Source organism: Stigmatopora argus, chromosome 7 (genome assembly GCF_051989625.1).
Source record: "Stigmatopora argus isolate UIUO_Sarg chromosome 7, RoL_Sarg_1.0, whole genome shotgun sequence".
Classification (NCBI taxonomy): Eukaryota; Metazoa; Chordata; class Actinopteri; order Syngnathiformes; family Syngnathidae; genus Stigmatopora; species Stigmatopora argus.
In genome coordinates this window covers 16,054,549-16,067,522 of record NC_135393.1, presented here as the reverse complement: position 1 = coordinate 16,067,522, position 12,974 = coordinate 16,054,549, and the positions used below count along the sequence as shown (strand labels likewise).

At 43.2% G+C, this 12,974-nt stretch overlaps 3 protein-coding genes across 5 annotated transcripts in view; all 3 read left to right on the top strand.

The window, feature by feature from the left end:
* sgms2a (sphingomyelin synthase 2a) overlaps window positions 1-4,858 on the top strand; it is an 11,576-nt gene extending 6,718 nt beyond the window's left edge. Inside the window, exons 3-6 of the mRNA XM_077605240.1 lie at window positions 496-613; window positions 684-837; window positions 1,467-1,630; window positions 2,546-4,858. Coding sequence (XP_077461366.1) covers window positions 496-613; window positions 684-837; window positions 1,467-1,630; window positions 2,546-2,728 — 619 coding nt within the window. The 3' untranslated portion in view covers window positions 2,729-4,858. The remainder of the gene's footprint in view (window positions 1-495; window positions 614-683; window positions 838-1,466; window positions 1,631-2,545) is intronic.
* Window positions 4,859-5,275: 417 nt separating this feature from the next.
* cyp2u1 (cytochrome P450, family 2, subfamily U, polypeptide 1) lies at window positions 5,276-7,973 on the top strand. Of its 2 annotated transcripts, XM_077605293.1 has the most exons (6): window positions 5,276-5,337; window positions 5,486-5,767; window positions 5,877-6,515; window positions 6,596-6,757; window positions 6,876-7,046; window positions 7,119-7,973. In XM_077605293.1, exons 2-6 carry the CDS (start codon window positions 5,587-5,589, stop codon window positions 7,307-7,309), a joined length of 1,344 nt encoding a protein of 447 aa, XP_077461419.1. In that variant the 5' UTR covers window positions 5,276-5,337; window positions 5,486-5,586; the 3' UTR covers window positions 7,310-7,973. The 2 variants fall into 2 exon arrangements, with proteins under 2 accessions (XP_077461419.1, XP_077461418.1); XM_077605292.1 differs by lacking the exon at window positions 5,276-5,337 and having other exon boundaries at window positions 5,344-5,767.
* hadh (hydroxyacyl-CoA dehydrogenase) lies at window positions 7,915-12,750 on the top strand. Of its 2 annotated transcripts, XM_077605295.1 has the most exons (8): window positions 7,915-8,172; window positions 8,611-8,739; window positions 8,803-8,960; window positions 9,057-9,183; window positions 9,283-9,372; window positions 9,445-9,517; window positions 9,599-9,715; window positions 9,778-12,750. In XM_077605295.1, the coding sequence occupies exons 1-8, from the start codon at window positions 8,056-8,058 to the stop codon at window positions 9,894-9,896; spliced, it is 930 nt and encodes a 309-aa protein (XP_077461421.1). In that variant the 5' UTR covers window positions 7,915-8,055; the 3' UTR covers window positions 9,897-12,750. The 2 variants fall into 2 exon arrangements, with proteins under 2 accessions (XP_077461421.1, XP_077461420.1); XM_077605294.1 differs by having other exon boundaries at window positions 9,445-9,715.
* The last annotated feature ends 224 nt before the right edge of the window (window positions 12,751-12,974 follow it).

Below are 12,974 nucleotides of genomic sequence, written 5' to 3'. Positions count from 1 at the left end.
AAAGGAAATAGTCCTCTTAACAGCATTGTTATGCTGTTGCTACATTTTAGCTTTCAGGTTAGCGAAAAGCAAAAGAGCCACTCATGGCTCATCAACTCATCAAAAACCTTTATTGTCATCATACACAGCTGCGTATATTGAAATTGGTGATGCTACTCCACAAAGTCTGTTTTCCCAGTTAAAAAACAAACAAAAAAATACATAAATAAGTAATATAAAAATATAAAAAGTCACATCCTGGCAAGGTAAATTCTAAAATTCTAAAATATTGCACAAGAAAAAATCAAAACACCAAACTGGAGAGCAAAGAGCCACTGCACCCGTGTGCGCCGCCATCTTGGATCTCCCGAGCCGTAGCTTCCTTATCCATCACAAATTATATAGTCCCCTCCTCTTTTTTCTAAATAAAATTTGAACTCAAAAACAACATTTTCTATGTCCTTATGTTTTCTCCGTTTGCTATAAAACGGCGTCCAATCTTCGTCCTTTTCGCAGGTCCATCGTATTCCGACGCTACTTCTTCCTGGTGGGCACCTTGTATTTGTACCGCTGCGTCACCATGTACATCACCACCCTGCCGGTCCCCGGCATGCATATGAAGTGCGCACCAAAGGTGAGGAGAACATTCAAATCCATTGACGCACGGGTTAGCGACCGAACGCCATTTTCACATTCCGTTTCAGCTGTACGGAGACTTCCACGCCAAATTACGGCGAGTTCTGGACTTGATATCCGGCGCCGGGCTGTCCATCACCAATTCCCACATCTTGTGTGGAGACTTCCTGTACAGCGGACATACCGTGGTGCTCACTCTCACGTACCTGTTTATCAAGGAATGTGAGTGCTTTTCCATTTGGCCGCAAGTACCGTATTTATTCGAGTATAACGCGCGCCCGTAATTTGTGGTTAAAAATTGGTATACATTTTTTTTTCACTTTTTCTCACCTCACGCCAAGGATTGCAAATACTGAACACATATCGCCATGACTAAACATTTATTCACAGCATATGGTACGGAAACGTGGTAAAATAAACTACCAGTGTGAACACAATTCTAAAAAATGGAATTTACAATTTTAAATTATTAAAGTCTAATTCATCATCATAATATTTCAAATTTTTCAGTGATTCATCATCATAATATTTCAAATTTTTCAAAGTCTGATTCATCATTATCAGATTTTCCAAACAATTGATTCCATTTTTCTTGAGTTCCTTTTTCTAAGTGAGCACCTGCCAATGGAACGGGCTCTCGCGCCCCATCTGGTGGACAGAGACAGGTTGCCGAGGGGACTTTTTACCGGCAGAGGGCAGTGTTTCACCGGGATTCGTGTGTAACGCGCATTCGAACTTTGCTTCAGTTTTTTGGTACATCATTTTGCGCGCTATACTTGAATAAATACGGTATGTTTTTTTTTTTTGGCTTCACCCTTTTGCCAGAGCCTGTACTTTTTTGTTGTTGGTAGATTCGCCACGTTCCTTCTGGTGGTACCACTTGATGTGCTGGCTGTTGAGCGCCGTGGGCGTGGTTTGCATCCTGGTGGCGCACGACCATTATAGCGTGGATGTGGTGGTGGCCTACTTTATCACCACGCGACTCTTTTGGTGGTATCACAGCCTGACCACGCAGGTGAGCATTCCTCTATGAAAAGCGTACCAAGAAGAAGAATAGTCAATAGCGGGATCTTCTTCGCTATTTCGGCGTTGACCGTAGTGGTTGCGCAACATTTTCATTTGATTAAATTGACATGCCGTGTGAAGTCTTGTAACGTGACTCACTACGTGTTAAAGAATAATCAGCAAAAATTATGATTTTTAAAAAATTACCATGAATAACTAACTGGCATAATTTATTGTAACACCTTTTTAAAAAAATTAAAACAAGTATGTTCTTGTAAAAAAAATAATATTAAAATAGTTTGCTGAATGGTAAAAGAAATAGGTCGTTTTTTAAATCTAAATATTAAAACAAGTCTATAGTTTTGATGATTTTCTAAATTAAATCTGGTAACATTAAAAATAAAAACATGGACTGCCACCCTTAACCTTGTTCATATGGATTGGACCTCTATTGTTGTCGATGGCACGCAATGAATTCATCTAGAGCACCGGTGTCAAAGTGGCGGCCGGGGGGCCAAATCTGGCCCCCCACATCATTTTGTGTGGCCCGAGAAAGAAAATGATGAGTGCCAACTTTGTTTTATGATGAGATTCAAATGAAGATTGTAGATTATTTCCTGTTTCCTCATTTTAAATCAATAATTGCAAAAATTTGTACTAATTTGAATGTCCATTTTTTAAAATTACTGCTTTTGAATGAATTTATACACAAGTACAATGTGCGTCATGTTTCCCGATGCATCCACATCAGAAGCAGACGATTCTTCCCAGATAAAAATAGTAACCTTTACGCATTCATTTTTTAAAATTCATATAGCAATTTAACTGACAGAGTGCCATGAATAGCCTTGCAGATCCCAGTTAAAATGGATTGGACGTATGGCCAATGATTCGAAAAAGTCTTTATTTTTCCATGTGTGTGCAGTGTCAATGTTCCCCGAACAACTACCTGACCAAAACCTGGTGGCACCCGCTCTTCAACTTCATGGAGCGTAACGTGAACAAGCCCGTGCCGTGTGTGTACGGCTGGCCCGTCAGCTGGGCGCCGGGGTGCCTCAAGAACCGCTGTAAGACATACTCCATGGTACAGAGCACGCGGGACGAGTGAAAGACTCGATGGGGTCGGGGTCAGGGTGAGGCCTTCGAACAAACACGTGCCTAGAAGGAGAATCACGCTTTCGTCCTTTATTCCGCCCCCTGAGCGTCTGTTGATCTGTAGCTGTGTGTTTTGTGCGCGTGCATACAGTCTTCCCTCGATTATCGCAAATTAATTATTATTAAAAATATATATATATATTTTTTAAGTTCATAAAAATGGGAAAATCCACGCTGAAACTCATAAGCGGAAGCCACTGTTGCTTCTAGGACTAGTTATATATAAAAGTAACCCTACTTTGCGATTTTTAAATTGTCGCGGCCAATGTTCCCTCTAATTTTTGGTTTGTCTGGGCAGAAAGACAACCTCCCTGAGCACACTGAGTACCAGTGTGAGCAACATCATCATCTACTCGCTATGGGAACACACCAGTATCACACCTGCCATAAGCAGGTGCATGTCTACTACACATAAATGATTTAGTAATAATAAAATGTAATGATTAATATCTATGAATGGGTGGCCTGGTGGATGAGTGGTTTGCGCGTCGGCCTCACAGCTCTGGGGTCCTGGGTTCAAATCCAGGTCGGTCCACCTCTGTTGAATTTGCATATTCTCCCTGGGCCTGTGTGGGTTTTCTCTGAGTACTCCGTCTTCCTCCTACATCCCAAAAAGATGCATTGTAGGCTGATTGGACACTCTAAAATTGCCCCTAGGTATGGGTCTGAGTGTGCATGGCTGTTCGTCTCCTTGTGCCCTGCGATTGGCTGGCCACCGATACAGGGTGTCCCCCGCCCCTGGCCCAAAGTCAGCAGGGATAGACTCCAGCACAGTGATGAAGTGGATAAAGCGGGTCAGAAAATGAAAATATTTATATTCATGTTAATGAACATATATATGTAAGATTGTAGCCGAGGGATAATTTCCATTTATAGTCCATTGTGTAGGTTGAAGACAAACGATCACACATACTAGACACGCACGCACACAACCACACACACAGCAGATTTAGACAGTTCTCACCTGATTTCACCGCTTGTTCTTCTATTTGCACAGTAAAGTAAAAAGGAATGTATTAAGAAATATTTAAATGTAATTTAAAAAAAGATAGAAGGGCTGTAAAACACGAAAAACAAAAGTGAACAGAGCTACTGCCACTGGCTGCCGCGTGAACTGTGCCATCATGAGGAAAAAAATTGCATTTTATTTTGTGCGCTCCATATGATTTGCTGTGCACGGAGAAGACGAGAGTAGTGCGCAATTGCGCACGCACGCAGCTTAGAGGGAACATTGGTCGCGGCCATGTTTGGTCTACTTTATATTCGAGGGATTACTGTACATGTGCCAACTTCTTCAGATGGGGTGGGAAAGGTTAGGGGGTGGGGTTGGTTGTCTCCTTGTGTTGGCAGTGTCAAATTCAATTTGAATTCTTATTCAAATATCACATATTAAGTCGAGGACTTTTGCGTGTGGAAAAAGTCAAATCCCACCCAAAAAAATGAATCATCCATATAATAAATGACTATTCCAAACGTATCGATGGGAAAATATAGTTGAATGAGTAAACATTGTGATAACCAACCCTGTTGTCCCTGGAATGCAAAAGTATGTGATCCCTACCCTTTGGGAGTTAAGATTTTAAATAAATTAGTTTCAAAAAATGACCAGAATGAAGTTGCAAAAAGTTTCCCACCACTGTTCTAGAGAGATTTCCAAGCAATTAAACTCCAGCCTTATTCTTTTTTTATTTGTTCAAGAAAATCAGCGTCACATGGTGCCTTAGTGCAGCGTTTCCTAACCTTTATGGAGAAAATTAAAAGACATCGTGTATATATTTACTACTTGTTCTGCCTATCACTAGACATTGCTGGCTGGCATAGATAGTTTTGTCTGACATGTGCAGAGAAATTGAATCATTTAATAATAATCTCTGCCACTGATGTGTGTAAACAACGTCTATGGGAACAAATAAGTCAATTTGATGTGGTTATGTGGTTGGGAATCACTGCCTTCGTGGGAACAGTGTGTCTAAGTGTACCGAAACTGCCTTCAGGTATTTTTTTTCTTTCTCATTATGATTTATAAAGCGTTTGAGGTGTGTGTATCGTCACTGTGGTCTAAACATTGAATTAAATGGGATTAAGAACATCAAAGTCTCTCACTCATGAATCATAGGGCCGAGATTCAAGAAAAAGAGGAGAAAAGTATATTGTTTTATTCTAAAAATATTTAAAATGTATGAAACAAAAAAACGACTGAATATGTTCCTTTTTCATTTAAAAATGAATGAAAAGAAACAAAAATATTCGTTTTTGATGAAAAAAAGGAAAAACATTTTAATGTTGATATTTTTCTATTCCTTTTTTTCATTTAAAAAATTACAATTACATGCATATCCTTTTTAATAATTTTTATTTGTCAATATGTTATGAAAAACGGAAAAATACCAGTCAATATCATTCCTTTACTCAATGCAACTGGACTGAGGTAATAGGAGACCCGGAATGGTGACATAGATGATCTAACCAATCAGAGAAGGCTATTTGTCTACCAATAGGAGAGCAGCACTCGACAATAACAGGAAGAAGGGGAAAACAAACATGGCTTAGTTTTCCGTAAAGGTACCCTAACTTGTCATTATGCTTCCGCTTGGGAGCAATTCGCTGCCGTCCGAAATAAACGTTTTGACTTTTCTCGTCTGCTTCCTCACATATTTGTTCGTTCGTTACTCCCTGAAACGACGCCGTCGCCTGGCTAACATTCCTCCAGGTCCGAAGCCCTGGCCGATAGTGGGCAATTTCGGGGGGTTTCTCATCCCTTCGTTCCTCCGGAAGAGGTTCGGAAAGCCGCCGAAGCCGAACTGGACACCCATGGAGGCGTTGAGGGAGCAAGCCGCGCGTTATGGCGACGTTTTCAGCCTTTTTGTGGGCACGCAGCTCATCGTGGTGCTGAACGGCTATGACGTTATCCGAGATGCCTTTCTTAACCATGCCGAAGTTTTCTCGGATAGGCCGGACATCCCTGCGGTCACCATCATGACCAAACGAAAAGGTGCGTTCAAGGCACTCGGACATTTTGCTCTTGAAGTGATTTTTTTTTAAAATTAAATGTCATTTTAGTCAAGTACTCAAGCTGGATCTAACTCACTTTTCTCTCAAAGGAATTGTTTTCGCCCCGTACGGGTCGGTGTGGAGAAGGCACCGCAAATTCTGCCACGTGTCTCTTCGCGCTTTCGGTTTGGGAAAGCTCAGCTTGGAACTGCGCATCCTCCAAGGCCTGGAGACCCTCAAAAGCGAGCTTCTGAGCCGGCGTGAAGGCGACGTGGATTTGACGCCGATGGTGAGCAACGCCGTGTCCAACGTCATCTGCTCCCTGGCCCTGGGCGAGCGCTTCTCCCAGGACGACCGGCAGTTCGCCACCCTGCTGGGCCTGATGGTGCGAGGCCTGGAGCTGTGCGTCAACAGCCCCGCCGTCCTCGTCAACGTCTTCCCGCCGCTCTACCGCTTGCCCTTCGGGGTCTTCGGGGAGCTCCGGCAGGTGGAGCGCGACATCGGCGCCTTCCTGAAGAGCCTCATCGACAAACATCGCCGCACGCTGGATCCGGAGAACCCCCGAGATTTGGTGGACATGTACCTGGTGGAAATGGCGGCTCGGAGGGGCGCCGGGGCGGAGGACGGCGACTTCGACGAGGACTACCTCTTCTACGTCATCGGGGATCTCTTCATCGCGGGAACCGACACCACCACCAACTCTCTTCTGTGGATCGTGCTCTACATGGTCGTGTACCCGAATGTCCAAGGTATAAAAATAATAATAACAATAAATAAGTGTTCTGCCGCTCTTTGTAAAATAAGATACTTGTTTCTGCCATGGCTTCAGACAAGATTCAAGCTGAAGTGGATACGGTGGTGGGACGAGGGCGTGCGCCATCTTTCACTGACCGTGGCAACCTCCCCTTCACCGAGGCCGCCATCATGGAAGTCCAGAGGCTGACCACCGTGGTTCCTCTGGGAATTCCGCACATGGCGTCCAAGACCACAGGTGACATTTTTTGTCAGCTCCACCAAGTCTGTGTCATGTGCTTTATTTTCTTCTACAATGTTTCTTTTTTTCAAGATTTAATTTTTCTGGCCTTAACTTTGCTGCAACACGTTTACAGAATTTCGAGGCTTCACGATTCCGCGAGGAACGGTCCTTCTGCCTAATCTCTGGTCGGTCCACCGAGACCCTGCCGTGTGGGACCGGCCCGACAGCTTCAGGCCGGAACGCTTCCTGGACCAAGACGGCAAGGCGGCGAGGAGGAGAGAATGCTTCATGCCCTTCGGGATCGGTGCGTTTTACCCGTCGGAATCGGCGTGTGAACGCATTTGACGACCCTTTCGTCGCTTTCCTTGGGTGTCAGGTCGCAGGGCCTGCATGGGCGAGCGGTTAGCCAAGATGGAGCTCTTCCTCATGGTCACCGGCTTACTGCAGGCATTCACCTTCAGGCTACCGTCCGGTTCCCCGCCGCCGCCCATGCACGGACGTTTTGGCCTGACGTTGGCGCCGTGCTCCTTCACCGTCTGCGCCACCCGTCGTGTTGAAGTCAGCTGACTGGACGCCCGGAAAGGCAAAGTGTAGAATTGACGTAAACGCACACTGGACACTTTATTCTGTACGATTGCACAAGGAACTGATTAACATATCTAAAGTGTGTTTTGCACTTCCACTTAAATGTGGAAATCGGTTTCCTTTGGAAAAAAATAGGAGTCTGTTTTTGCACAAGACTGAAGTTAGCCACATTTATGCTCAGACAAGTGACCGTCAACTTATATAATATTACAATCTTTATTTAATTTATTTTTAAATGTACATTGACAGGGATAGACATGCAATCCAATGAGTTTCATACAGGAACACAAAATAGATGTTACAAAGTGACAGTAGAACTATATGCTAAACCGGTAACTTAAATAAATACAATTTATTTTTTTAATATACAAAATACAAGTGTTCTTCTCACTCATTTATTTAACCAGGAATTAGATATTAAGCTCTTTCTCAAAGGTTTCCAGGCTAAGAGGCAGAAAATAAAATACACCCACGTTTTAAGTGTTTGCATTAAACCACAAAACATTTCCAAACGCAAAAAAACAAGTAGAAATGAGTTTAAAACAAACTCTTGATAGGTATTTTAAAGTGTTCTAAGAGCTCTTTTGGTAGCATGAAATTGGCAGCAGCTTGTTCATTATTATTATTAAACCTATGGGCACCTGTTGTCTGACGTCATCAATGTGGGCCAAAAGTCACGAAAACGACTACACGACCGTCCGTTAGCTAGAGAGCTAATTCTCCCTGTCATGGCTTTCATCGGGCACCAGTTTTGCAGAGCTTTTTCCTCGTCGACCCTCAGGAGTGTAGCCATCAAGCATGTGGTTATCGTCGGCGGGGGACAAATGGGAGCGGGAATCGCTCAGGTGGGCCTAAAATGAACGTTGCGTGAGTTATGCGAGCATCCAGGTAGCTAGCCGAATGTCAATAAGTTTGATGCTAAAACCTAAAACACGACAGGAATATAAAAGCGGAATTGAAGCGAATGATATTTATTCACATCAATGCATGTGAAATATTTGCTCCACTTGTTGATATTAAATACCGTTCTTTAATTATAAAAAAAAAACTACCCAAAGTTAAATTGTAGTTACAAATTTATCCACCGGTTGTCGCCATTTTCCTGATTTGTGGAGACATTCCATTTGTTTTTTTGTTGTTGCCAGATTCCATTTGTTTTGTTTTGTTGCCAGATTAGGTTAGACAAAAAAAGCAAACTGCGGTTGTCACCATAGTAAACGAGCGAAAGAAACTTTTTTAATGAGGCATACGATGACTTCCTCACTCTTATTTGATTGTTATAGGTTGCTGCGTCAACCGGCCACCAGGTAACACTGGTGGACACGTCGGAAGCCATATTGGCAAAGGGAGTCAAGGGAATAGAGACGAGTTTGAAGAGAGTGGTCAAGAAAAAATTTGCAGACAAACCTGAGGTGAGTGGAATATTATCGAAAGTTATAAATAATTTACCTGAATTGTTAATATTTCATCCGCAGGCAGGTGAAGCGTTCATCGAGAAAGTCCTAGGCTGCGTGTCCACTGCTACTGATGTCGGCGCCGTCGTCGAGAGCGCTGACCTCGTACTGGAGGCCATTGTGGAAAACTTGAAAATTAAACAGGATCTTTTTAGTGGGATTGACAAGGTGGCACCGGAGTAAGCAATTCATCAACTTCTTGTGTACTTTTCCTTTCCATGCTGCAAATGCATTGAACTATTCAAACCAATCATTTGATCCCTTCTTTCTTTCAGACACACCATCTTTGCCAGTAACACCTCCTCACTGCCCATCGGCGACATCGCCAGCGTCACGTCCAGACTGGACCGCTTTGGCGGTTTGCACTTTTTCAACCCGGTGCCCATGATGAAACTCGTAGAGGTAACGTGGGTTTCACAGTTAAGAAAAATGGGCCATGACCAGACACGTTCGTTTGCTTGGATTACAATTTTTAATGGTACAATTGTCGCACCCCGTCAGGTCATAGGAACATCTTCCACAAGCCAGGATACGTTCGATTCCCTGGTGAACTTCAGCAGGGCGCTGGGCAAAACCACTGTGTCCTGCAAGGTAGGAAGGGCAGCAAGTTTGGTGGTTTTGCTTTGAAAGGAAAAGCAGTTCACCGACACGCTCCCCGTTCAGGATACGCCGGGATTCATCGTCAACCGGCTGCTCGTCCCCTACATGCTCGAAGCCGTGCGTCTGCACGAGAGAGGCGAGTTTACTCTTTCCGTAGTGTCTTTTCTCAGATGCCCTGCTGGAATCTTGAGAAATAGCGCCATCCTCGTAATTTCAGGACACGGGTCCAAAGAAGACATCGACGTGGCCATGAAGCTCGGCGCCGGTTACCCGATGGGACCCTTCGAGCTCCTGGACTACGTGGGATTGGACACGGCCAAATTCATTTTAGACGGTGAGAGGGAATGTGGATAAATGAAGGCGGACTGGATTTTTAACGCTTTGTCTGGCGGGCAGGTTGGAGCGCCATGGACGCCGACAATCCTCTCTTCGCACAGAGCCCTTTGCTCAACAAACTGGTCGCCGAGGGAAAGTACGGCAAAAAGACGGGAGAAGGCTTCTACAAGTACAAGTAGCCTCACGTTAGTCAAACATAATGAATTCATTTTAAAAATGTGCCTTTCTGCCTGAATGAGATTTACTCATTGTAATCGAGAACTGACATTTGGCTAGAATTGATTAAAATGAAAAAAAAAACCATTGGTAATGACTAATTGTTATTCTAATGGCCAACTACAATTTTGTAATGTTTTGGTTGTTCTGTATTTCTGAAGGTGTGGCAGGTAGAACTGGTTTTATGTATGAGTCATTTTTTAAAATTGTAAATGAAAGCCCAACATATGCATTACAGGTCTGACAATTTATCGATATGGTGATATCGCTATACTTTTCATACCAATAGGCTAAGGATATGCTTTCACCATGAATCGATAAATATTCTTAAAAAGAAGCCACTCTTAAACAAACACTATCAAGTAGAACACAATGTCTGTGACGCAGCATAGAAATAGAAACTTGGCCAATGAAATCGCAGTAAACTTGAACAACTTGAATGTCCGGTTGAGTTTTGGAATGTTGGGTCTCAGGGGAATTTGAGAACAGTGACAACAATACTCGACTGAGGATCTGCACACGGACAACAGCTCCTCAATTTGAAGCTTTTCTACCAAGACAAAGTATCCCCAAGAGCCATGGAAAGCCAAGCTGGGGATGTTCTCTGTGGTATGGCCTATTTTTCAATCTCGGAAAAACCTGTGACGCTGCTGAGCAAGTATTTTTGGGCATGCGTGGAGTCAAAGAGAAAGCAGGAAGAAAAGCTTACCTACACAGTCTTTAGGACGAGGCAGAAGTCCATGGATCCCCCTATAGAGTTTTAACTGATGAATTCGCTTGAGGCCTCATTTTGGATTTCAACCTGTGTGTTAAAACAATGGAATCCAAAAGTGGCTGGGGAGGACTTCCAAGAATGCACATTGAGATTTAGGAGGATTCGTAAGAGACCTACCTCTAAACGTGTCTACATCTGGAAGGTACATCCAACATTGTGGTAGTCTGGTTTTTTTTTCCCGCTACCAGCACTCTTCAAGAGATTTTTAATCGAGAAGAGAAGAAAAATTTAACAGCCATTTTCTGACCAGTTCTGTATTGCACTTTTTCGATGCTCATTTTGGCATTGAACCTGTGTGTTAAAACAGTGGGATCCAAAAGTGGCTGGGGAGGACTTCCAAGAATGCACATTGAGATTTAGGAGGATTCCTACCTCTAAACGTGTCTACATCTGGAAGGTACATCCAACATTGTGGTAGTCGGGTTTTTTTTTCCCGCTACCAGCACTCTTCAAGAGATTTTTAATCGAGAAGAGAAGAAAAATTTAACAGCCATTTTCTGACCAGTTCTGTTTTGCACTTGTTCGATGCTCATTTTGGCATTCAACCTGTGTGTTAAAACGGTGGGATCCAAAAGTGGCTGGGGAGGACTTCCAAGAATGCACATTGAGATTTAGGAGGATTCGTAAGAGACCTACCTCTAAACGTGTGTGCAACTGGAAGGTACATCCAACCTTGTGGTAGTCGTTTTTTTTTTTCCCGCTACCAACACTCTTCAAGAGATTTTTAATCGAGAAGAGAAGAAAAATTTAACAGCCATTTTCTGACGAGTTCTGTTTTGCGCTTGTTCGATGCTCATTTTGGCATTCAACCTGTGTGTTAAAACAGTGGAATCCAGAAATGGCTGGGGAGGACTTCCAAGAATGCACATTGAGATTTGGAAGGATTCGTAAGAGCCCTACCTCTAAACGTGTGTGCAACTGGAAGGTACATCCAACCTTGTGGTAGTCGGGGTTTTTTTTTCCCGCTACCAGCACTCTTCAAGAGATTTTTAATCGAGAAGAGAAGAAAAATTTAACAGCCATTTTCTGACGAGTTCTGTTTTGCACTTGTTCGATGCTCATTTTGGCATTCAACCTGTGTGTTAAAACAGTGGAATCCAAAAGTGGCTGGGGAGGACTTCCAAGAATGCACATTGAGATTTGGAAGGATTCGTAAGAGACCTACCTCTAAACGTCTAAACGTGTTTGCAACTGGAAGGTACATCCAACCTTGTGGTAGTCGGGAGTTTTTTCCCCCCGCTACCCGCACTCTTCAAGAGAATCTTGTTTTTTAATCAAGAAGAGAAGAAGAGAAATCTGCCAAGATGGAATCTATTTTTTTTCTTTAAAAAAAAAAATTTTTTTTCCAAGATGCTCTGTCCGCTCTTATTTGTTTTTCGTGTTTTACAGCCTTTTAATCTTTTTTTAATTACATTTTAATATTTCTTAATACATTCCCTTTTACTTTACTTTGTACTTTTACTTTTTACTTTAATGTTTTTACAACTTTCTCTGTTCTGTTAGCCTGGCTTCTTTCTGCTACTTTTTTTGAACCATTCAGCCATGCCTACGTTGTCATACACATGGGACTAGCTGTGACAATACGCAGCAGAAGGAGCAACACCTCAATGCCGCTGGGAATTCGGAGCTGGACAAAAGCGACGCTTCAGACAAACCATTGCATCATGGGATAAGATGGAAGAGCTGTCGGCGCTTACCAGGCCGGAAACGGAGTCGAGGGGTTCTACTCTGCTACTGTTGATTCTTCAGCTCCAGACTACAGAGGAACCGTGCGGCTAAGCTTGGAAGAGTGACTCTGCATATTCTCTACTTTGGTCACAGTCTGCAGAAGTCCCCCATCTTGTGGAAGACTTCCTGTGTGTGGTTCCAGTTTTATCCAACTCTACGTCTTTTTCTTGAGTCTGTGTCCGTTTTTGCTACCGCAACCAAGATAGCGCCGCTCAATTGGCAGCCAGTGGCTCCGTCCGCTCTTGCTCGTTTTGTGTTTTTGCGGCTTTTCTGTCATAATGATTTGATTTAGTGATTCTTAATGATCACATATACTTTGCTTTGCTTTGTTGTTCTGTGGCCTTTGCGACTATTGTCTAACTTGTAACTGCCTTTCCTGTATCTGCATTTTCACCCTCTTGCTACTGTCACAATGAAATTTCCCGAATACGGGATGAATAAAGTTATCCAATCCAATCAAATCCAATTTGACAACCATTTCTGCCTAGTTCTGGTTTGGACTCGGAGAACGCTCATTTTGGATTTCATCTTGTGTGGT